General features: G+C 40.2%; 1 protein-coding gene across 1 annotated transcript in view; it reads left to right on the top strand.

The window, feature by feature from the left end:
* Positions 1 to 634: 634 nt before the first annotated feature.
* Positions 635 to 25,643, top strand: part of unc13d (unc-13 homolog D (C. elegans)) — a 45,364-nt gene continuing 20,355 nt past the window's right edge. Inside the window, exons 1-25 of the mRNA XM_088323132.1 lie at positions 635 to 727; positions 5,415 to 5,441; positions 5,519 to 5,575; positions 6,709 to 6,765; positions 6,840 to 6,947; positions 7,007 to 7,066; positions 7,134 to 7,200; positions 9,961 to 10,141; positions 10,207 to 10,251; positions 10,317 to 10,388; positions 11,436 to 11,505; positions 11,616 to 11,720; positions 11,797 to 11,889; positions 13,158 to 13,258; positions 13,347 to 13,464; positions 16,339 to 16,460; positions 16,522 to 16,612; positions 16,687 to 16,743; positions 18,013 to 18,110; positions 18,180 to 18,231; positions 18,294 to 18,424; positions 20,180 to 20,297; positions 20,363 to 20,515; positions 24,379 to 24,474; positions 24,540 to 24,746. Coding sequence (XP_088179258.1) covers positions 671 to 727; positions 5,415 to 5,441; positions 5,519 to 5,575; positions 6,709 to 6,765; positions 6,840 to 6,947; positions 7,007 to 7,066; positions 7,134 to 7,200; positions 9,961 to 10,141; positions 10,207 to 10,251; positions 10,317 to 10,388; positions 11,436 to 11,505; positions 11,616 to 11,720; positions 11,797 to 11,889; positions 13,158 to 13,258; positions 13,347 to 13,464; positions 16,339 to 16,460; positions 16,522 to 16,612; positions 16,687 to 16,743; positions 18,013 to 18,110; positions 18,180 to 18,231; positions 18,294 to 18,424; positions 20,180 to 20,297; positions 20,363 to 20,515; positions 24,379 to 24,474; positions 24,540 to 24,746 — 2,343 coding nt within the window. The 5' untranslated portion in view covers positions 635 to 670. The remainder of the gene's footprint in view (positions 728 to 5,414; positions 5,442 to 5,518; positions 5,576 to 6,708; positions 6,766 to 6,839; positions 6,948 to 7,006; positions 7,067 to 7,133; positions 7,201 to 9,960; positions 10,142 to 10,206; positions 10,252 to 10,316; positions 10,389 to 11,435; positions 11,506 to 11,615; positions 11,721 to 11,796; positions 11,890 to 13,157; positions 13,259 to 13,346; positions 13,465 to 16,338; positions 16,461 to 16,521; positions 16,613 to 16,686; positions 16,744 to 18,012; positions 18,111 to 18,179; positions 18,232 to 18,293; positions 18,425 to 20,179; positions 20,298 to 20,362; positions 20,516 to 24,378; positions 24,475 to 24,539; positions 24,747 to 25,643) is intronic.

Genomic DNA, 25,643 nt, shown 5'->3' on the forward strand with positions numbered 1-25,643 from the left:
AGTTTACTGAACCAAGCTGAGTGTTTTTAAGGCTCAGGAAACCCTCGCAAGGTGTTTCGAGTTAATTAGATGATTCAGGTGATTAGTTGAATAGCCTACTTGTATACTTTTTCATGATGTTCTAATATTTTGAGATAGGATTTTTGAGTTTTCTTAAGCTGTAAGCCAAATTCAGCAATATTCAAATAATAAAAGGCTTGAAATAGTTCAGTTGATGTGTAATGAATCCAGAATGTATGACATTTTTGTTTTTTTAATTGCATTACAGAAAATAAAGAACTTTATCACAATATTCTAATTTTCTGAGACAGTCCTGTATATATATATATATATATATATATATATATATATATATATATATATATATATATATATATATATATATATATATATATATATATATATATATATATATATATATATATATATATATATATAGTTGGAACAGATCTCCTGGTTTGGTTTGGTTTCCTGAGCGTACTTATAAAAAGATGCATTCAGGTCCGATTCAGGCCAGCCTATGTTGAGTCACAGTCAGATGTGCTACTTCATTTTCTGCAGGAAGTGATGACTTCCTGTGTGGTTGTTTTGTCAAAAAAAATGAAGGTAAATTAGTCAAGCATCGTCTCTTGTGCGGGCGAGACGGACCGGTAGCTCATTAAACGACATTATGTCAGCTCAGATGGAGACCATCTCGGTAGACCAACATCTTAAAACACCGGAACAAGTAAGAGCTGCGCTTGGAAATTATTCAATGAAGTCAAATTTTCCTTATCAACATTTCTTGGGAATGCCTTTTTTTTTCCACCACCGAGCACTTTCCATCTTCTCGTTAACTTGAACGTTTTCCCAGTCCAATAGCAGCCCTAGAGCATGATACTGCCACTACCATGTTTGACAGTGGGAATGGTGTTTTCAGGTCGATGTGCAGTGTTACATTAACGCTTTGCATTCAGCCCAACAAGTTCACCTTTGGTCTCATCTGAACAGAGCACCCTGTTCCACATTCGTGTCTCCTACTTTAAATATTTGATCGCTTGTCATCCTTTTGATTTGATTCTTATTTTGTATGTGAGGTCCTTTCTCAAGGTTTCTCTTTTTTCCTCACACTGAGGTTTTTGAGTTGTTCCTTGCCCGTATGCTGGTTTAAGATCAGGTAATTGTGTAATTTTGTAATTGTAATCCTGTGCAGTCCTTTGAGACATTTTTTTGTGATTAAGGGCTATATAAATAAATGTGACTTGACTTGACTTGACTATTAAACTTTAATCATTTAATTTTTTTAAAAATTTTCCATAACAGCCTGGTCACCCAGGAAGGGGATTACCTCATGTGCGGTCTCTTATCAAGGCTTCATCATTTTCCTCATGCTGAGATTTTTGAGTCTTTCCTTACCCTCATGTGGGTTTTAGATCAGGGGATGGTGTCATAATAGTCTGTAGTTTTTAATGCAGCCCTTTGAGACTCCTTGTGATAAAGGGCTATACAAATGAACACGACTTGACTTGACTTGGAACTGGAAAAAAACCCGACCATAGTAAGGCAAAGGAAAAACATATTGAAAATATTGAAAACTCGAAATATTGAACTACAGTTTATGTAATTCCAGGTTATGCGTTGCAAAAAATATCAAAAGTCAAACGCAGGCACTTGAGATGGAATTATTATTTATGAGTGTTGATGCTATGAGTCACTTTTTAGTTTGGAAGTGAGACTTGATCAAATGATGTTGAACGGAACTTATTGCACGGCTTGACTGTTCCCCTTTGAGTCACCAAGACCAGACCATACTAGACGATCTCTTTTTTTGCATGTAATAACAAAAGTCAATTGTCTAGATGACAGAGAAGCAGTTTCCATAAACGTAGACACAAAATAAGTTCTACGAAAATGAGTTATTTACAAAAAAGGAGTTGGTTTTGGAGAGCCTGCAACTATAACAATAAGTCTACCAGGATCCTTAAAAATCAAAGACATCAAAGCTACTCTAACACAGGCTTGACTATGACGATTTAACATTGAAACACTGACTAGATCTATACTAATAAAAGATGATAGAAAGAAAACCCTGCGATTGGCTGGCAACCAGTCCAGGGTGTCCCCTGCCCACTGCCCGATGATTGCTGGGATAGGCTCCAGCACCCCCGCGACCCTACTGAGGATAAGCGGTGCAGCTGATGAGATGAGATGAGATGAGAAAGAAAACCTAGGATATGTCGTATTACGAACTAGTTCCACAGTAAAAAACATGAAAGGAAGCAGTTGGATGGAGGTGGTACATAATGTTCCAGAACCAACCAGCCCTAACAGAACAAAACATGAAAGGAAAAAGACACAAGACACATTGCCACAGGGGCCAGAACAAAAACAAGAGTGGCATGACAAGACCATCAAATATAAAGCAGGCACACAAACTAGCTCTAACTCACAGGTGTCAAACAGGCGGCCCGCGGGCCAGATCAGGCCCGCTAATGGATTGAATCCGGCCCGCGAGACAACACTCAGAGAAGCGCAAGAGAAAAAAAAAGTTGCAGGTAAAAATATGTCAACTTGATGTTGCAAAAGAAAGGTGCCTCGAACAAAGACACTGTACTTGTATTTCTCTCACTCTCTCTCTCTCTCTCTCTCTCTCTCTCTCTCTCTCTCTCTCTCTCTCTCTCTCTCTGTCTCTCTCTGTCTCTCTCTCTCTCTCTCTGTCTCTCTCTGTCTCTCTCTCTCTCTCTGTCCCTGTCTCTCTGTCTCTGTCTCTCTCTGTCTCTCTCTGTCTCTCTGTCTCTCTGTCTCTGTGTCTCTCTGTCTCTGTCTCTTTGTCTCTCTGTGTCTCTCTCTCTGTGTCTCTCTCTTTCTCTCTCTCTCTCTCTCTCTCTCTCTCTCTCTCTCTCTCTCTCTCTCTCTCTCTCACTGTGTGTGTCTCTCTCTTTCTCTCTCTCTCTCTGTGTCTCTCTCTTTCCCTCTCTCTCTGTCTGTGTCTCTCTTTTTCTCTCTGTGTCTCTCTTTTTCTCTCTGTGTCTTTCTTTTTCTCTGTGTGTGTCTCTCTCTCTCTCTCTCTCTCTGTCTCTCTCTATCTCTCTCTCTGTGTCTCTTTTTCTCTCTGTGTCTCTCTGTGTCTCTCTGTGTCTCTTCCTTTGTTACTCTTTGTCTCTCCGTGTCTTTTTAACTTCTTTTGCTCCAACTTCCTTTTTTCCTTTCCTCTCTTTTGTCTTTCTCTCTTTCTACCCTTTGCGCTTTCTTTTCTCTTTTCTCTCCTTCTGTCCTTCTATTTCTCTTTGGATTTCTTTCTTCCCCTCTCTCACGACTTCTTTTTTTTATCTCTTTTGTTTCTCACGCTCTCTCCCTCTCTCTCTTTTTCTTTCTTTGTCCTGCCCTCTCTCCTTTTCCCTTCCTCTTTCTCTTATTTCTTCATCTCTCTTTTTCTTTCTCTTTAATCTACTAGTCCGGCCCCGGACAGAATGTTTGTTCTATCGTGTGGCCCCCGAGTTAAAATGAGTTTGACACCCCTGCTCTAACTGAACAAAACATGGAGAAGAAAACACAGGATGTGTTGAGCATTGACACTTACTGAACAAAACATGAAAGAACAATGCAGGAGATTCTGAAACACAAACTCTAATTAAATAGAAACATGAAATGAAGACAACACAGAATATGTTGACTAACACCGACAGAGATAACGCCATTTTTTTCAGTATTGGGCTTATCTACCGAATTCCCTTTTCTGGCGTTCCAACGGCGTAAGCGGTGCGTTACTTTGGCGTTCGCCCTCACGCCTAACGTGGTTTTTCCCTATCCTCCGAGTTGTTTACGTCACGTCTTTTAGGATCATGTCACCATTCAAAATAGCAACTACCATATAGTTTGATAGCGATTACGAATACAGTATCTACTGATGCGCCGAAAGAAAAGGCGATTGGTGAACGCGGCAACCGACTCGTGTCATGAGCCGGATCTTAGAAGTGAGAGCGGCCACCTACCAATCGAGAGCGATTCCCTTCGAGACGCTATTTTTCTCTTGTGATTGGTTCGAGTTGTTTGTATTTGTTCTTTTTCTTTGTAGATTTATGAATACTTTAATGCTTAATTTCTATGTTTTTTCAGTGTTAACAATTAAGAGTTAATGTTTGCTTTATTTTCCATCTTTTTAAGTATTTATAATACTACATTATAAATGTCATAAATGGATTAAACAACAAACCCGAAGAGCTATTTGGGAGTCTTTTTTTAGTGAGCCCAGCCGAAAAAGCCGCTTTTCTAAAAAGAGTCGGAATTCCCATCTTTACAATAGACCATTCGAGTAAGATTTATTTTTTTTAACTCACTTTACATTGTTTACTGCTGATTGTTATTTTTTTATTGTATTGTTTACTCTTTGTTTTTGTAGCACTTCAAGTGTAAGATAAATCTGTAGCTGGTGAGAGGCAATAAATATTAAAAGGTTCTATAACACAACTTCCTGTCTGGTTTCTATTATACTGACTCGAATACTGCTCAAAAAACTTTACATTCTCTGATACACAACTTCTATTTAAAGTAATAGTTACATTCCCTGGTAACTAGTTACTTTTACTATAGAGTAACTCAGTTTCTAACAGTTACTTTTTGGAAGAAGTAGTGAGTCCCTATAACTCGTGACTTTTTTAAAGTATTGTGGCCAACACTCTTGGGGACACTAACTATCTCTAACTGAAAAAAAACACGAAGAACAGAACTCACAGAATATTGGACACTAACTTGTTCTAACTGAACAAAATGTGAAAGTAGGACAATGAAAAGTAAAATTTCCCCAAAAGCACTATAATTAATAATCAACCAAAAACCCTGATGTGACAATATTTCAATTAAAAATCTATTTTGTTTTATGTCTTTGTCAGTGAGGCACAGAGAAACCAGGTGAGGAGAAGCAGGATCACAGGCCCACTTATTGAGCTGTACCGGTCATAAAACCCTAAAGTAGCTAATCCTGCGTTGAATTCGGTTACTTCATCATTGCCTCACTTTCAGTTTCACCATCAGCAAAAAGAGGAAGTCGATGCTAAAGTGAAACCTTTAAAACTCATTGTTGTGCATCACATTCCAACGGAAAACTGTAATCACTCCCCGCATGACGGTTTGGGCCATTGTGACCTGTCAAAAACGAACTGCACTGTTCTGGCCGCGATCCACTATCCCCAGTCCACTATGCTGAGAGCAGGGGCCGAGAGAGAACATTTGTGTAATGCAAGGTGACTCTTTTTTTGCCTTTTTTTTCACCTAAAGTAAACCCCACCTGTGTGACCGCGATCCATTATCCCTAGATGGCTATTGCTGCGATTGGTGGATAGCACAGCGCATGTTAAAAATGAGGGGGTATAGTTTGTGGATTTTTGCGTCTCATGGAGAGTTCTGTTTGACCGACTTTTTATTATTCTCATTTTTAGGACCTGGGCTCATCAAGAATCAAGCAGGTACTCAGATTACTGTTCCAGAACACGTAGAAACACAGCAATGGCGCTTCAAGGTTTGCTTATTTTTTCCTGACTAGAACTCCCCGGGACACGTCCGGAAACTGGGCCAGACGAGAAAGATGCGTTACAGGAGGGTGGGAACTCTCAAACTACAGCTGTTACACAGGAGTGAAAAAACGAAGCTTCATGAAGCATTTGTGAGATTTGGGACTCCTCTAGATTGGCCCACTTGATTTAAAGATAGAGTGGAATTCTGATCAACATGAATTATACTAAGCTTTAGCTTTAAACCTGGTGTCACCAATGTGATCCCCACAGGTACCTGGTAACTCCCTAAGATCACCTGTCCTATCCTGAAAATAGCTCACCGGTGATGGGTCATTGTGATTTTCTTGGAAATTTGATTTCTAACTGGCATGAGAAGTCAGAATAAATATGAGATCAATACTTTCAAAAATACTTTCAACATTGGCTTATACAGGGCAGATGGTTTAGAATAGAATAGAATAGAATAAAATAGAATAGAATATACCTTTATTGTCATTGTTACAACATGGGATATATTGTGACAAGAGATAGTAGTAGAGATAGAGTCAATTTTAACCCAACTTCTAATAATTAAATAATAACCATGTAAGAATAATAGACGGGCGGGCGGGCGGACGGACGGACGGACGGACGGACGGACGGACAGACAGACAGACAGACAGACACTTTATTCATCCCCGAAGGAAAATTCACACTTCCAGCAGTATCCTTGTGTTAAAAAATAAAAAAATAAAATAAAAGATATAGAATACCAAAATACCCAATATAACGTGTTGATGTAGGGTATTTAAATAGTGCTACGGGAAATACACACTGTAATAAAAATAGGGTAGTATGCAATGTGGGGTTAATGTGGGCTTTTACTTCCCCGGGTGGATTTAAAGAGCCTCATGGCATGAGGAATAAATTATCTCCTCAGTCTCTCCGTGGAACAAGACTGTGGCAGCAGTCTGTCGCTGAAGCTGCTCTTCTGTTTGGAGATGATGCTGTGTAGTGGATGTGATGAATTGTCCGCAGCTTGTTATAGTAACGACATAGTAATAATATTTCAGAAAAACAGCACATATCAAACTGGTAGCCATTTGCACTAATCCGTAACAAAAAAAATTAGTTTTTAGCTTCAAAAAGCCAAGAAAGCCAACATCGAAAGGAGTTTCAAAAAAAGAGTGCTTCATGAAGCTTCGTTTATCCATCATAACCCATCTACGTTTCCTTCCAGGCTTTTAAGGATGAGGAAAACCCTGAAGAAAAAGCCCGTCGGCTCAAAGAGATGGAGGTTCGTCTGCGGCACTTAAAGGCGCTTCCTCGTCAGTCAGTTTTAACATCATTTTCCTATTCTTGGATTTAAAGCTGAAACCGTTGTACAAAGAATTGTTGTACACAATCGAGCACAAAATGGGAAAATCCGCATCAACTGAGATCTTCGCTGATAGACAACTACACCAATATATCAAAGAGGTTAGTTTTTGAGGATGTCCCAAACGTTTTTTTTTTTTGCAACGTATCGTTTCTGCAAGGCTCTCGCAATGTCTGAGACGGAACACGACTCTTTGATGGACAAAATCCAAAACTCTGAGGTGAGGACATCTTGGACACTTTAACAATTCTATCTGCGATTTCCCTGAATTTTTTCCGAATTTACAGCCGCCTGTCTACTGTCTGATGGCGACTGTCAAGGAAGCCAAGGGAATCCTGGGAAAAGACGTGAGCGGTAAGTTCGGGGTCAAAGTACCAGGTCAAGGTGTCATGAGACCGGACCAGATCGGAGGCAGGAAGGAGGAACTCAATCGCGTAACGACCAGTTACTTTTATTTAGCAAAATAAAAGTTGTCCAACACTCAGGGACAAAACAAAACAAAAACAGGCTTACAGGCAAACAGGAACTCAGACTAGGAATACTCACAAAACAGGCTTTTACTCAGCACAGGTTTCCTCTAGTCAAACAGAACAGATTAATGCAGAACAGAAAACGCAATGAACCAGCAGCCGGCAATACCCAAGACCCGCCCTCAAGAAGCACACATGCAAATTAGACGATCTGCTACAGCCGGTGCCCAGGGGGCGGGGCCAGCCGGTCACCACGGCGACCATGCTGGACATGACACAAGGTCAAACCAAGAGTAAATATTTCATTTCTAACATTGTCGTCCTCATGGACACAAACCCAAGCCCATCACCAGAGGTTTTTTTTTCAAGAATATTTCTCATTGAGATTAAATAAAGATTCAAAACCTGAAACTTGGTCTTGACTTGTGTGTCAAACATTTGTAACTCGACCTTGACTTAGAATCTAAAAGCATGTGTGTCTAAGACTCAAGACCTGATTGGGACCTGAAACCAGGAGAGTTACTAAAGACCAACCTGTGAATACTTGCACTTGACTTGGAATTGTTTCCCAAGACTTGTGACTTGATTTGGACCTGGGACCTGGAGAGTTACTGGATCCTTTACCAAATTGTTCGAACTAGTTATCTGACTCCAGTAACCAAACACAACCTACATTCACCCAACAATGCGCGCTCATTCCTTGATGGAAAAGATGAACAAAAAAAGCCGACATTTTCACACAGGGGCAGATTTAATTTCATTAACTATTGAACTAAGTGAACTCCATTGAATACAGCCGATATTAGTCGAATTAGTGTCATCGGAGTCTCTGGGAAGCCCCTCTCAAGTCCTCCAGCCTTTTTTCCCTCAGCCCACGTCTTTGCGCAAGATGGTGTGCCGGCTCCTTCCATGGGCATGCCAATGAAGCCCAACGTGAGCTCCACCACCTCGCTACGATGTCTGGAAAACTCAAAACAGCGGAGAGCGTTTCTCAAACAATGCCTGCCGTCCTCCATCATCAGGGCCTTTCTGCGTCATTGAATGTGCTGACTATCTTATCAGCCTCACGTCCCGTTCCCGCCGTTCCTGTAAACAATATTTTCTATTAGGGTGCCATGAACTTTCACTGCTCATTGAACTTAAGCCTACTCGGTGAAAATCTTCATTGCACTCGATAAATGTAACTTGTATTCAATCGTATAAAATCCTTTATAGTCAAATGTATAAAATCCTTCAACACCAACTGGACACCAACTTGGACCTACCTTATGTTTCCCAAAGAATCAATGCTTGGTTTGGACCTGGAAGGTTACTCGTGAACCAACATGTAATTAGTTGGACTTGACTTGAGCCTGGGACAAGTAAAATTACTGGAGACCAACCTCTATCAATTTGACTTGTCTTGGAACTGGAACCAGTGAGTCAAAGCCTTTGATTAACACTTGGAGTTAACGGGTCACCTTTAAAGATGTTTTCCTGAGTCAAGTCTTATTTTTAATCATTACCAACAACAGTAAGTCAAATCCAACCCAATAAGTTCCACATTCAAGTAAGATTTTGAGCTTTGGACCCACAAATCTAAGCAGAATCCAAGTCAGAGTTAAGTATCAAGTAAAGTCCAAGTCTTTAGATCTTAAGTGTAATTGAACTCTCAAGTTATTGACTCACAAGTACAAGACAAGTTCTTGGTCTTTGACCTGCAAGTCTAAGATGTTTTACGTCCAATCTTTTTGTTCCATGTCCAAGTCAAGTCTCAAGGCTTTGACTCATGAGTCTAAGGCTGTAGATAACAAGACTCTGTCAAGTCCTAACTCGTTGATGTACAAGTCAAAGTCAAGTCTAAGTCTTTAGGTCTTATGTGGAATTGACTCATAAGTACAAGGCAAGTTCTAGGTCTTTGACCTGAGAGTCTAATATATTTTACGTCCAATCTTTTTGTACCATGTCCAAGTCAAGTCTCAAGGCTTTGACTCATGAGTCTAAGGCTGTAGATAACAAGACTCTGTCAAGTCCTAACTCGTTGATGTACAAGTCAAAGTCAAGTCTAAGTCTTTAGGTCTTATGTGGAATTGACTCATAAGTACAAGGCAAGTTCTAGGTCTTTGACCTGAGAGTCTAAGATATTTTACGTCCAATCTTTTTGTACCATGTCCAAGTCAAGTCTCAAGGCTTTGACTCATGAGTCTAAGGGTGTAAATAGCAAGACTCTGTCAAGTCCTAACTCGTTCATGTACAAGTCAAAGTCAAGTCTAAGTCTTTAGGTCTCATGTGGAATTGACTCACAAGTACAAGGAAAGTTCTAGGTCTTTGGCCTGTAAGTCTAAGATATTTTACGTCCAATCTTTTTGTTCCATGTCCAAGTCAAGTCTCAAGGCTTTGACTCATGAGTCTAAGGGTGTAGATAGCAAGACTCTGTCAAGTCCAAACTCGTTGATGTACAAGTCAAAGTCCAAGCTTTTAGGTCTTATTTGGAATTGAAGTTATTGACTCACAAGTCCAGGTCTTTGAACCACAAGTCTAAGCTACTCGACCCCCTATATTTTTGTTCAAAGTCATGTCTCCAGACTTTGACTCACGAGTCCAGGTCAAGTCCTAAACTGTAGCTCCGAAGTCATTTACGGTATTCTAATTCATTGTTCTCAAGGTTTAAGTGACCCGTACTGCTTACTGACCATTCTGGAGGACGAAAAAGAGAAACGAACGCGTCGTTCCAGAGCCAGGGCCTCGAAATACGTGATCAAGGATACCGTCTCGGCGGATAGGATATACCAGACCGACATCAAGAAACAAACGCTCAACCCCATCTGGAACCAAACCTTCATACTGTGAGACTTTGATGCTTCGCTCGATCGGATTGTCTCGATTTCGTGTAATCCAATTTCCTATTCAGGGAGTTCGATGATATCGAGGGCGCCATTTTCCACCTTGAGATGTGGTATGGAAAAATAAATCACTCTTTGATGATATCATAAAGCTCACGGTAAAATGTATTTTTTGCAGGGATAAGGATGAAGAAGTGTCACTGACCCAGAAACTGGAGGAGATCACAACAAGCTTCTCTAGTTTGAGCAGGTAGCAACCTATTCACCAATGTTCCCTGTAATTTTCCACGGGTCTGAGCGTTCACACAAAGTCGGTGAGCAACGCTTGAAACAACAGTGAGCAACCATAATCCCAAGTGTGGCAAGATAATTCATTATGAAACATGTCCAAAACTTGACATCAAGTTACATTTTGCTGAGTTTCCGGCAATGCAAAATGATTTTTCTCTTTTGAATGAATTGACTCATGTACTATTGCAAAGGTTGTACGGCCTACAAACGTCGTTTGTTCTTACAATTCTTTCACAAGATATCCTTTTCTTTTTATTTCCTGACATATTTTGTCGCATAATTTTAACATTTTTGGGGGCTTATTTAGTCGGTTGTAAGATACAGAACTGTACTTAATCACATTTTTAGTGGAAGTACAATGTTGGCAACTAGATTGACTTGATATAATTGGAAATTATTTGAATCCAACACAAACTTTTTCTTCTTTTTTCCATGTTTTTTTCTACTTTTTAAAAAATTCCTTAAAAAATATCTCATTGTGTTTATTTTTTCCGAGCTGTTACCTTTTTCTTTTTGTTCTCTATTTACTTTTTTCCTACATTTCTTTCTTGTCTTTTTTTCTGGCTTTTTTCTAAATTTTTACATCTTTTTTTCTCTTCCTTTTGTTTCTTTTTTTTCTCAGCTTTTCACGACTTTTTCATTTTTTTTTTGTTCTATTCCCCCCTTATTTTAAGTCATTTTGTGCATAATTTTACATAATATTTGGTCATGTTGGGATTAAAGAAACAACCTGAAGAGCCGTTTAGTGAGCTGAGCCGAAGAAGCCGGTTCTCGACAAACTCTACTAACTTTACTCAACTTCGTTCTACTTCGACTCGACTTCAAAATACTGCATTTAGAACACAACGTCAGGGGAACCCGTGTATTTTTACCTTCATGCACTGTAACTTTGACTTAAGTCGCTTCTTAATTAGTAATTTTGAGTCCTGATTTTTGTGCGCTGGCTAGATTTTCTTGTGCGCTGAGAATGTGAACACTGCTAATCACACCTCAATTTTTTTCGTAGAATTATCAAGGAGGTCAAAAAGGAGAAAGGAACCGATGACTTTTTGGGGAAAATCGTCATCAAACTCCAGGTTGGTAAAAGTTTTCCCACCTGGTGTGGAAGATTAGATGCAGGTGTTCGCTGTCCAGCCACTCCCCCACATGTTGACTCCTTTTTCCACTCGCCGTCATTTCATTTAAGGATATCAACTGCACCGAGGACAAATGGTACGCCCTGGAGCCCAGAACCGAGACGTACCCTGACAGAGGCCATTGTCACCTGTACCTTAAGTTCATCCATAAAGCGGTAACACAACTGTTCGTTTACATAATTGGTAATCACCCTAAAAAACAATCAATTAGACGATATATATGTCCGGCAGAGAGACGACACACTGAGCCCAGGTCGAAACGCTTACACCAACTACTGTGGGATTCTCCAACAGTTTGTTTTGTCCTACATTTCGAAGCAAAAGGTAAACTAAGCCTCTCTTATTTCTCTTCCTACATATACCCAATGACTTGGGCTAAGGAAACTAGTTAGCTAGCTTTTCTAAGTAGCTACCTAGCTGTCAAGGTAATTAGGTAGCTAGGTGCTGATCTGACTAAGTAGCTAGCCTTTCTATAGCTACCTAGCTGTCATGGTAGCTAGTTAGCTAGCCTAGTAGCTACATAGCTGTCCAGATTGCTAACTATTTAGCTGTTCAGATACAAATCAGGGTTGTTTGTTTTATAGAATTGATAGTTTTTTATTGAAAAAGGGAATTCTTATATTCATACGTCCTTGCTGACCTGTATGTGTAACTAGCTCAGCAAAGTAGCTATCTAGCCGCCCTCTTGTTAGTTAGAAGATTGAGTGTTTTATTTTTTTTTATCTTCTTGCTGACCTGGCTAGGTGGCTATGAAGCTAGGTAAGCAAGCTAAGGAGCATTTCAGCTATCTAGATAGCCATTGAGCTGGGCTGGATAGCTAGCTACATACCTGTCAACCTCCACGGCTCCATGCCTGTTCAAACTGTCATATTTTTCCGTACAAAATACAAAATAATCGTACACCATATTTTTATTTTTTTTGGAATGATGCATGTTGGGAAATCCCCAGGCGGCAGACGCATGCGCACCGTAGCATCAAACCGCTCACTTCGTATGCAACGAAAAAAAGGATACAGAGATAGAGGCTACCGCGGCGAACTCGTTTGACTTGATTGATTTGCTGTTTCGTCATAGTCAGTGTATACCGGATGGTACCCATAATTAACAAATTTGCGTTTTTCCGTACAGATTTTCTTGTACGTCGTACACGTCTTAAAATGCATAATAAATGTACTTTGTACGGCAAAAACTTAGGTTAACAGGTATGTAGCTAGCTGTTGAGCTGGCTAGTTAGTTTGTTGTATAGAAATGCTGTTTTTGTAAAAAAAAAGGGAGTTACAATATTCATACAACTATTTCCTGATTTGGCTATGTAGCTAGCTTGTTTGAGTAGCTAGTTAGCGGAACACAGGAAAACTAGCTGGCTAGAAAACATAATTAATACTATAAAATGAACCCAAAGAGTTTTAATTTGATTTCAATTTATTTACTGACTAGGAGAGGTCGCTATGGTGAAGAAACTGGGTAGCTCCTTAGCTGGCTTAGGTAGCTAGCTGTTGAGCTGGATAGCTAGCTTATGGACTGGCTAGCTTTGTTTTGCTATTCTGTTGATCTAACCTTCCTTTTTTTATACCTACATGTATTTATTCAAGAGTTCCACTGTGTGGAAAGGGGAATTATGCGGCGAGGCTCAGATTCTCCTGGAGCATTACGCCACACAGAACGACCTCTCACCTTTCCTGCAAGACTTAGCGTAAGGTTAACTGCCACAATGTTGCAATCTGGCCTTTCGTTCAAAAAATTGCAACCTCTGACCCAATCCCCTTCCAATCCCCCCACAGGAAGTGGGTTGCCTACAGTAAACTGTACCAAAGCATCGAGGTGGACTCCTCTTTGCTTTTGAAACAACTCACTTGTGTCGAGTACCACTGGCATCAGCAGAAGCTACCACAGCAACAGGTAGGAAAACTGCAGAATCAGAACTTCTATTTCGCAAATAGCTGCCATCGACGAATACAGACGCCAAGCTTGTTTTATGATTTACTGCCATTAGCGAGTATGTAAGTCAAAGTATTGACTGAAATCCTTCATTTATCGAGAAAAATGGAGACTGGAACCCTCCATGATCTGCAAAAATCCGTGAAGTAGCCCATCCCCCCATTTTTAACATGTGTTCTGCCAGTCCCTGCTCTCAGCAATAGTCAACAGGGTATAATGGATTATAGCCGCATGAGTGCTGTTTATTATAGGCAGAAATGAAGGGCATCCATGAATGAAACCCATCTTGGCAGTTTATTTTGGTCTCAGCCATGCCCTGCTCTAAGCAATTGTCGACAAGGGATAATGGATCATGGCCACAACAGTGCATTTCAACCTAGGCGGGCCCTACAAAAGTGCTTTCTTGCTTAAAGCAATATGAGATAGGGAATAATAGACTGTGGCTAAAACTGTGCAGTTCATTTTAGGCACGACATAATAAGCTCTTCCGGCCCCTGCTCTAAGAAATAATTGACCAGGGATAATGGATCATGGCCAAAACAGTGCATTTCAACCTAGGCGGGCCCTACAACAGTGTTTTCTTGCTTGCAGCAATATGAGATAGGGGAAAATAGACTTTGGCTAAAACTGTGCAGTTCCTTTTAGGCACGACATAATAAGCTCTTCCGGCCCCTGCTCGAAGCAGCAGTCGACCAGGGATAATGGATTATGGCCACAACAGTGCATTTCAACTTAGGCAGGCCCTACAAAATTGCTTTCTTGCTTGCAGCAATATGAGATAGGGGAAAATAGACTTTGGCTAAAACAGTGCAGTTTATTTTAGGCACGACATAATAAGCTCTTCCGGACCCTGCTCTAAGCGATAGTCAACAGCCTATAATGGATTATAGCTGCATAAGTGCTGTTTATTATAGGGAGAAAGAACAGAAAAAAGGCGACCACACATGAAACCCATTTGCTACCTCGGCAGTTTATATTGGGCTCTGCCGTCCCCTGCTCTAAGCAATTGTCGGCAAGGGATAATGGATCATGGCCACAGCAGTGCATTTCATTTTAGTCAGGCCCTACAAAAGTGCTCTTGCTTGCATCAATATGAGATAGGGAATAATAGACTGTGGCTAAAACTGAGCAGTTCATTTTAGGCACGACATAATAAGCTCGTCCGGCCCCTGGTCTAAGCAATAGTCGACCAGGGATAATGGATCATGGCCACAACAGTGCATTTCAACTTAGGCAGGCCCTACAAAAGTGCTTTCTTGCTTGCAGCAATATGAGATAGGGGAAAATAGACTTTGGCTAAAACTGTGCAGTTCATTTTAGGCACAACATAATAAGCTCTTCCGGCCCCTGCTCGAAGCAATAGTCGACCAGGGATAATGGATCACGGCCACAACACTGCATTTCAACTTAGGGAGGCCCTACAAAAGTGCTTTCTTGCTTGCAGCAATGAGATAGGGGATAATAAACTATGGATAATTGTGCAGTTAATCTTAGGCACGACATAATAAGCTCTTCCCGCCCCTGCTCTAAGAAATAGTGGACCAGGGATAATGGCCTGCGGCCTCAATTGAGCATGTCATTATAGGTGGACCCTTCAAAAAGTGGCTCCTGTCAGTACCCGCTTGCAGCAATATAAGATAGGAGATAATGGGTTGCGGCTAACACCATGCACTTGTTTTAGGCGGGCCTTACAAAAAGTGCCTTCTGCCAGTTCCTGCATGCAGCAATATGAGATTGTCGATAATGGATTGTGGCTAAAACAGTGCAGTTTCTTATAGGCGCGACAAAATGGGCTCTGCTGGCCCCTGCTCGAAAGCAAAAGTCAACGAGGGATACTACAAGGCCCCAGTCATCTATTTAATGCAGTGCACTCTTGTCCCGTGTGCAGAAAAACACCCCCAAAGCATGATGCTACCACCCCCATGCTTCACTATAGGGAAGGTGTTCTTCGGACTGTACTCTTCTTCCTCCAAACACGCTTAGTGGAATTATGACCAAAAAGTCCTATTTTGGTCTCATCTGAAGCAGGGGAACCTTTCGTGCTATGCATGATTTCAAACTATGACGTCTTAGTGTATTACTTACAGTAACCTTGGAAACGGTGGTCCCAGCTCTTTTCAGGTCATTGACCAACTCCTGTCATGTAGTTCCGGGCTGATTTCTCACCTTTCTTAGAATTATTGAGACCCCGAGAGGTGATATTTTGCATGGGGCACCACTCCGATTGAGATTGACCGTCATGTTTAGCTTCTTCCATTTTCTCAAGATTGCTCCAACAGTAGACCCTTTGTCACCAAGCTTCTTGGCAATTGTTTTGTAGTACTTTCAAGCCTTGTGGAGGTGTACATTTTTTTCTCTGGTGTCTTTGGACAGCTCTTTGGTCTTCGCCATGTTACAAGTTCAAGTCTGACTGATTGTATGGGGTGGACAGGTGTCTTTATGCAGCTTATGACCTCAAACAGGTGCATCTGATTCAGGATGATACATGGAGTGCAGGTCGACTTCTTATGGGCGGTCTGACAGATCTTTTAGGGTCAGAATTCTAGATGATTCCCAGGTGTTCGAATACTTATTTGCAGCTGTATCACACAAATAATTGTTAAAAAATGTGATTTCTGGATTTTTCTTTTTAGTTTAGCTCTCTCACAGTGGACATACACCTACGATGAAAATTTCAGACCCTGCCATGTTTTCTAAGTGGGAGAAATAGCTAAATAGCAGGGTGTTCAAACACTTGTTTTCTTCACTGTGTATTATTCACTGCCAGTGACTGGTATAGACGTCAAAGCAATTCTTATGGGGCAAACGAGTGAGAATGGTTTATGGCGTCAACAGAAACAAGAACTCGGCGACTCTCTTCACGGCTTCCTGCATTACGGACTCCACCTGGTGTCAAAATACAGAGACATCTTCCCCCCGACGACCACGGCCACTTCCAAACTACACACATTGCTACGGTACAAATTATGATCTTAACAAAGTTTAAAGGATAATAGAGTAGAGTGTCCGTCCTTGCAGGATCCTCGTCCAGATCTGCAAGACGAAAGCGTTTCAAGAAATGAACCCGGCGGATTTCGAACTTCACGATGAAGTGGCGGACGCCGTGCAGGTGTGAAACGATAAGTTTGATGTCATATACGTGGAGGGAGTGATAATCTATGAGAATTTTTGTCACCGTACCAGACAGGTACGCAAGAATGGTTTACCAACAAAAAAGGTTTGCACCAGCCAATGACTAAGGTAAGGACTCACTCCAAGATCATGTTTTTGGAAAATAGTAAAACCCCGGGGTGCAGAGTCATATATAAAGCTAGGCTACTATCAGTTTGCGTCACGGGATCATGAAATAGTCGATGTGCTTTACGCTAAACTCCCTCCCACAATACCTTTCTCTCAATTCTCTCATCTCGTAAAGATGTTGTGACCCGGGGATACAAAACTGTATTTGTTAAGGGTTCAAATCTTTAAATGGTACTAAAGGGAGAAGCAAAAACCTAGTGATCGCAAATAGAACTTTGTAAATCGGTTTTGTTTTCGATCCGTCGCCGCCTTCACCCTCTTTGCATCCACCCGCTACTCCACTTGACCAGCTCAAGCCATGTCACACAAATATTGTCTCACTTTTCACCTACAATGTTATTTAATAATATGCAAGTATATTAAATATAAACATAATCATAACTATATGCTATTTTGTTATTTTAAGGTTAATTACCACATGGAGAATTCACCTTGCGATCCCCACCTCAAGTGGATTCATGTCGTATACCCGGGGGTTCACTTACTGTACAGTTTTCATGAAATTGTTTCGGTGGGTTCCATCTTAGCTTTCTATTCTCGAAGAGGAGTGTTGGGAATTAAATATTAAACTGTATCGATTACCAAATTGTTCTAATTAGTTATCTGTAATTAATTAGTTAACCAAACACAGCCTACATTCACCCAACAATGCGCGCTTGTTTCTTGATGGAAAAGATGAACAAGAAAAGCCGACATTTTCACACGGGGGCAGACTTAATTTCTTTAACAATTTAACTAAGTGAACTCCATCAAAAATGGCCGAATTAGTCGAGTTAGTGTTGTCGGAGTCTCTGGGAAGCCTTTTTTGAAGTCCTCCAGCCTTTCTCTCTCGGCCCACGCCTCACCGCAAGATGGTGTGCCGACTCCTCCCATGGGTGTCCCAATTAAGCCCCCTGGGCTCCACCATCTTGGAGAAGAGCGCCGCGATGTCTTGAATTAACCAAAACAACAGAGCGTTTATCAAAACAATGCCTGCCGTCCTTCGTCATCGGGGCCCCTCCGCGTCTGGATGCGCTGATTATCTTATCAGCCTCACGTCAGTTCCCGCCATTCCTGTAAACAATATCCCCTACCACACCAGGGTCCCCTGAACTTTCACTGCTCATTGAACTTAAGCCTACTCGGTGAAAATCTTCATTGCACTCAATAAATGTAACTAGTATTCAATCGTATAAAATCCTTTATAGTCAAACGTATAAAATCCTTCAGGAGCTACCGGAGATCGTCAGCGCCTTTTCCAGGTTGATCAACGAAGTGCAAGAGGATATAAAACTCAACAAGGACGTCTGGAATAGAACATTTGTCAGGTGAGTAAAAAACATTTGGATTATTTGGTAAAATTGATTTTTAATGTAGTTTTATTTGGGGCGTTCCAGCGCGGTGCAAGTGGACGTGTTTACTGCGGTCTACGAGAAGTTAGATTCTCTGGTAAGCAGAACTGAGGGATTCCTTTGGAGTTTATTGGAAGTGAACGGTTTTTGTTTCCGTAGCTTGCGACAGAAGTGAAGGAAACGTTATCCAAAATGGAGGCTGGCATGGATCAGAACCTGGCCAACAGCCTGTTTCCCGTTTACCTCAACCTAAAGGCCATCCACAAGGACAAGGCGTTCTTACAGAAGAGGTCAGTCTCAGCTTCGATTTAGCCATTTTTTTCCCAAAAAACAAAAATGCTTTCTAAAAAAACATTTCTATTGTAGCTCGTGTTTGTGTTCTTCTTTTCTTTTTCCCCGAATTATTCAGGCTTCTTCTAAAAACATCTATTTTAAAATGTTGCTAGCTTAATATCTATCTAGTCAGGCTAGCTAGTTAGCCTAGCTGTTCAGCTGGCTAGCCAGCTACCTAGGCTAACTGTTCAGCTAAAGAGGTTTGAGTTTTATCATTTGTTCATCTACCTGCTGACCTCCCACATTAGCCTGGGAAAGTAGCTAGCGCACTAACAAGCTAGCTAGGCATCAGGAAAGCTTCCTGGCTAGCTAGACGTCCAGCTAAACACAGAGATGTTTGTTTGCTAGATTTTGGCTTTCTGTTCAGAAATAATAGTGACATTGCCATTGGTGTGTGAGGGTGAATGGGTAAGTATGAAGCACATTGTAACGTCTTCAGTGAATTAAAAAGCGCTATAGAAATGCAGTCTATTTACCATTTAGCTACCTGTTGACCAAGCCAAGGCTAAGTAGCCAATTAACAAGGTAGCCTAGGAAGCTAGCTAACTATTTAGGTGGCTAGCCAAGTAATTGTTCAACTTAAAACATTGATTTTTGTTTTATTAAAGTTGTTCATTCACAAAAAAAACTTTTATTATTTATCTACATGCTTACCTGTTTATGGCTAAGTAGCTGGCTAACTGTCAGACCAGCTAGTTGGCTGTTCTATAGATGCATACATGCAAAACTTTTACCATAATGGGAATCTAATGGGACCGTTGGTGCGTTTTTTTAGGCACAAAGACTCATTTCTAAATAAAGCAGCCATGGACTAAAATACTATTCTTGAGTCAAGATTTTTGTTGTTGTTAAGCGTTGAAAAAGCAGTAGGGTTGGTTTTAAAAAAATGGTAGTCAAACGTGTTAAGCAGTTATTTTAATAGGTATTCAAGTTATATACTATTTTATACGCTGATTTACTCCACTTATACTCAAAAATACTTGTTCTAAAATCTGACTTCAGTGTTTGAGGGCAAACTCTGAGAGAAGAATGTCGTAAAACGCCTGTGCTTTGGAATGTGTCTTTGGTTTCTGTTTGTGCAGATAACAATGATTTGTCACTTCTTGGGGGGGTTATAATGTGTGTGTCGTGCCCCATTCTGTTCGGAGGGCGATGACCTATCACCTTTCTCCCAATGCTTCAAAGGACGATTGGGATAATTGCATCAACATGGCGCGAACCAATCAGCCAGAGGCTTGATCATGGGGCGTGGGCATTTGATCTCCATGTGTCATAAAAGTGGGCAATCATTCAACACACGATTGCAAGGAAAAAATATCCGATGTGTTTAACTCTTTGATTCGGCTAAATAAATTAATATGTGGACTATACTCGGCTCAATAACTTCTCCGGCTTCTGGACATGCTCCAACTGTAAGGGTGTAAAGTGTCTTGGGAATCAGATTATAGTTTAGAAATGTTAAAACCTTACAGTATGTAAACGTTTCTCATTTCGAACCATTAATATTTGTCTATATTTGCTCACGTGACTATGTAGCTAGTTTGGCTATGAAGCTAACTAGCTCATTAGGTACCTAGAGCTGGTTAACTGGCTAGCTTGCAGTACACCTAGTTAGTCAGATACATAGCTTTCTTTTAAGTTGATTTAAATCTCCTTAATGGTAACTTACTAGGAAATATACAAATCAGTACAATTCAATTTGTTTATTTCAGGGGTTTACTGAAGCTGAGCAACTTTCACGTGAACTTCCGAGAAGCTCAGCCTTACTGGCTCAACCAGATGTTCCACACCACCATGGACCGAGTGGAGAGGGCCGTGAAAGTGGATAAGGTGGGTCTCACCCTTCTGATCGGCCGCTAGTTTTATTTTGTTCCGATCGTGATGGTTTTTTTCAGCTTCAGCCCATGGAGTCGGGGGCGGCTCCTGTAAAACACAGCTCGTCCGCTGTGGACTTGGTGGCCTGCATCCAGCCCATGTGCGACCTGTGGGACCAGATGTCCTGGCCGGACCCTGAGGAGGCCTTCATGCTCATGGTCAAAATCACAGAGGTGTTGTGAAGTTTTTGGGGGGGAAATGAGGGTGTGGATTAGCGAGCCACCCGGCTTTCCTTTCCTGTTTCCGTCTCCAATTTGCTATTGCATGTAATTGTTTTTTCAGCCTTTTACTTGAGCCACATGAACCCAGGACGGTAGACCCTGGGAATACTTTGCATCTTTTGTACTTATGTAGTTACATCTCTAAAATAACTGTTTTCCATTGCTTTATATCAAGGCCGCAGGAACATGCCAATGTGCTACTGGCTGAACTACCTCCCACAATGCTTTTCTGCCTCTTCATTTAGTTCTGAATCTCGTGTGCTTCGTAAGGTTATGAACAGGGTTGGGTAGGGTTACTTCAACTTGATTACTTTCAATGACTTTTGGATTACTCCAATACCAAATATGCTAATAAAAGACAAAAGAAACCAAATATGAATAAAATGATGACTCACAACACGTGGTAAGCCTTCTCTCCTGGCTTTGATCTCTTTGATCTCCGGCAAAACGAACATAAAATGCGACAGAAACAAAATGAAAATAAATCCAAACAGCTTGCCAACATCATTTTTGCCGTTCCATGTATTCCGTTACTCCCCAAGCCTGCACAAAATTTAGTCATTTTATTCATATTTAGTTTCTTTTGTCTTTTATTAGCATATTTGGTATTGGAGTAATCCAAAAGTAATTGAAAGTAATCAAGTTAAAGTAACCCTACCCAACCCTGAAAATGAGGGTAGTGATTAGCGAGCCACCCGGCTTTCCTTTCCTGTTTCCTTCTCCAATTTGCTATTGCATGTAATTATTTTTTAGCCTTTTACTTGAATCACATGATTAACCCAAAACCGCCTTAGGTTATTTCCCCCACCATATGACATCAACAACAAATTATTTCACGTGACCAAAGACAAATAAAATTCAAACTTTGCATCTTTGGTACTTATGTAGTTACATCTCTAAAATAACTGTCTTCTATTGTTTTACGTCACGGCCGCAGGAACATGCCGATGTGCTACTGGCTGAACTACCGCCCACAATGCCTTTCTGCCTCTTTATTTAGTTCAGAATCTCGTGTGCTTCGTAAGGTTATGAATGACCTATATTTCATGTTGACAATATCTGTGTATTGTTTGTTGATGCTACATCCATTGCAACCTGGTCCTCCTTTTTATTTTATATTAATTTTTGTATTGTTTACATTTATTAATATTCATTATATTTATATTAATTACTTTAAGGGCTTTAATTACTTCAGATTTTATTTTTAATTTGATTGTTTGAAACATCCATTGCAGGCTGGTCATCCATGGGAATTACCTCAAAGTTTATTTTTCTCATGTTGAGGTTTTTGAGTTTTTCCCTTGCCCTCATGTAGGTTTTAGATCAGGGGCTGTAATAACAGTCTGTAGTTTGCAATAGTCTGTGGTCTGTGCAGCCCTTTGAGACTCCTTGTGATTAAAGGCTATGCAAATAAACATGACTTGACTTGAGTAGAGTTTGCGAGTTGGAGATACAATGCTGCATGTTTTCTACTGTATTTGTTCCCAATAAAGGTTTGCAGCGAAGCTAAAGGGAGAAATAAAATATAATGACCATGGAATTGAAGCTTGCAATTATCAAAAATACAACAAAAGGCACATGAATGGCTAATCTCGCAAGTGTAAGTTTTAAAATTTGTTTCATTTTTTTGATCTGCCGTCACTGTCTTCTCCCTCCTGCAACCACCCGCTACTCCAGTCGACCAGCTCAAGTCACATCACACTAACCGAATAGAATATATATTTTTTTAATTTTATTTAATCACTATGGGTCCCAAGGCTTTCAATGACGCTAAAAGTAGAAGCAAACACATGATAAACATGGAAACAAGGTGTGCAATTTTGAAGAAAAAGGAATGGCTACAATTGCTAATCTGCATGCCTGTAACAAATCGACGATCGGGATTGTTAATACAAATAAAGAGGCAATCAAAGAAAAAAAATATTCTAAGAGCATAACAATCCTTGCTGGAGTTTTAAAAATTAGTTTAAATTTGAATCCACTGTTCCTGGGTACTCCTGCATCCACTCGCTACACCACTAGACCAGCTCTAATCACATCACACCAAAGGTTAATAAAATTCATTTTTTCTTTGCGTGTTTATTTATTTATAATTTAAATTAATCATACACATATATTACACATAGGTAGTTCTTACGTTTGTCATTCTAATCTTAATACAGTGGTACCTCTACTTACGAATATAACTCGTTCTGGGAGTAGCCCCGAACATTTGTAAACAGAGACACCTTTTGAATGTAAATGCCCTAATTTGTTCTATACCCTGCAGAAGAATATTTTTCTGTCATAAAAGAGCATCAGAACATGAAACAAATATAATTTAAAATTAGATTATCGCACGATAAACACTAAACGAGAAGCACAAAATGTAAACAAAGAATAAAAGGAGATAATAAAAACATCCTTTACTTTTTTAGTGGTCCTCCGCAATTTTTTTTTGCCTGGCGTTTCTTGAAAAACTGATCCAATGACGTCTACTTTTGACAACCTGTCACAAACGAACGAGACAGACATCATCATAATGAGCGCTAGCCTGACCTGTAAACACTTTTTCTGGGTGATTCCTTGCCCAAAATTTTGAAACTTTATGGAACTTTGCTCAAATGTCTTTAATTTGGACTGATGAAATGATGGCTCCATCTTTCTCCTTGTCCGTGTGTGTTTTCATACCTTTCTATTATCTCTTGCTTTTTTCTAATGGCCAGAAAAAGTCTCTTCCTATTCTTTTCGCCTAATCTACTTTTTTGCACGTTTAGTTGATTCCAATGTGAATGATAGCTCTACTTGGTGGTACCATAGACTGTTTACAAAGCGGCAAGGGGACACGAAGGGCATGCCGGGATTCACGCATACGGGTTGCCAGGTAGAGCAGGGAGCAGTGAATGGCAGCTGTATTCTTGACCTTGTATCCTGAATCGCCTTTGTAACTAGAGGCAATATTTTCCTGTTCAGGTACTTTGTAAACTGAAACTTTTGTGTGAAGACATTTGTAAGGAGAGGTACCAGTCCTGTTTATTTGTATAGCCGTTAATCACAAGGAGTCTCAAAGGGCTGCACAGCCCACAGATGATTGCAAACCACAGAATACTATGACACCATCCCCTGATCTAAAACCTACAGGAGGGCAAGGAAAAACTCAAAAACCTCAACATGAGGAAAATGAAGTAATCTTGAGAAGGTACCGTCATATTTATTTTCAAAGCCCCTTTATCGCAAAGAGTCTCAAAGAGCTGCACAGACCACAGATTATTGCAAACCACAGACTATCATTACACCATCCCCTGATCTAAAATCTACATGAGGGCAAGGAAAAACTCAAAAACCTCAACATGAAGAAAATGAAGAAACCTCGAGAAGAGATCGTCATATTTATTTTCAAAGCCTCTTATCGCAAAGAGTCTGAAAGAGCTGCACAGACCACAGATTATTGCAAACCACGGAGTACTATTACACCATCCCCTGGTCTAAAACCTACATGAGGGCAAAGGAAAAACTCAAAAACCTCAACATGAGGAAAATGAAGAAACCTTGAGAAGGGATCGTCATATTTATTTTCAAAGCCCTTTATCACAAAAAGTCTCAAAGAGCTTCACAGACCACAGATTATTGCAAAACACAGACTAAAATTACAGCATCCCCTGATCTAAAACCTACATGAGGGCAAGGAAAAACTCAAAACCTCAACATGAAGAAAATGCACACGAGAGACATCTTCTGCTATACAGCAGTTTCACTTTCCCCACCTGAGAACAGAAAAATGCCTTATCCTGGGGGTCTACTATCATAAATGAGTTTTTCTTCTTCTTCATATGCAGGACGTTTGTAAGATCATGGTGTCCTATTGCCACAGTTTGAAAGACCGAGTGAGGGCGCTCTCCGGAAACTTGGACCCCGAACGCGCCGTAAACATGGTGGGTCCCGTCAAGAGATGCTCTTTATTCCATTTTTTTGAATCCTGCGCTTTTTTCTGGACTAGCTATGCGTGGTGGTGAACGACCTGGAGTACCTTCGCTCGGTCCTGGCCCGGCTCCCCGCTCAGCTTAACTGGGCCGGTCTTCGAGAACGCACCCAGCACGTGATTGGAGAAAGGCAGTTCCGGAGTACCTTGCCCTCGCAGGTGAAGCAGGCTCAAGGGCTCCTCGGCAGAGAGATAAGGTCTGCGTTGGATACGCTGGGCAGGAAGGTGCGGAAGATGATCTTTTTCAAATTCCTTTGAAGTTAGAAAATGTCAGTGCGCTGATCCCTGCTGAAAAAAAACATAATTTTTGTAATGATAATCAAAATTTCTACAAACCAACAGTTTGTGTCGGTAGCGTCATGGAAAGCCTTGGGACCCATAGTGGATAAATAAAGTAAAAAAAAACAAAAAACAGTATTCTATTCTATTGGTGTGATGTGACTTGAGCTGGTCGACTGGAGTAGCGGGCGGCTGCAGGAGGGAGAAGACAGTGACGACAGATCAAAAAATGAAAGGATTAAAATACAAATTATTTTAATTACTTTCATTTGTTAGGAAACTAGCCAGGCAAGTCAAGGTTATAGAAGTACAAGCTGTAAGTCAAAGGGAGGAGAAAAATTATTTTTAATAATAGCTTTTTTTGGAATGTATTCATATATTTATTTGGAATTCATAGTATTATATTTATTCATTGAGAATCTACACTAATATTGGTATTAATCGTTATCTTTTTATATATTTTTATAGTAGAAGTTAAAAAAATAGTGTTGAATCATTTTTTAATGAACAATTTATATTTCCAGGGAACAATTATACGATACATAAGAAATAAAAGTAATTAGAAAATGAAAAGATTGTTTTATATACAATACTGAATAATCATGTTCAAATATATTTAAAACAAAAATAATTTTCTAAAATGAACAGAACTTTCTGTCATATGAGAAAAATTCACTCTTTTAGAGATTGTTTTATTCTACCAAAAAAGTGAAAAATACAATATAGGTGGAAAACATTATATATATGTGTATGGTATCCCTGTCTATATTGTATGTATATATATATATATATATATATATATATATATATATATATATATATGATAGAGAGAGAGTAAGGATG

Source organism: Urocampus carinirostris, chromosome 19 (assembly GCF_059441175.1).
Source record: "Urocampus carinirostris isolate Australia breed hairy pipefish chromosome 19, RoL_Ucar_1.0, whole genome shotgun sequence".
Lineage (NCBI taxonomy): Eukaryota > Metazoa > Chordata > Actinopteri > Syngnathiformes > Syngnathidae > Urocampus > Urocampus carinirostris.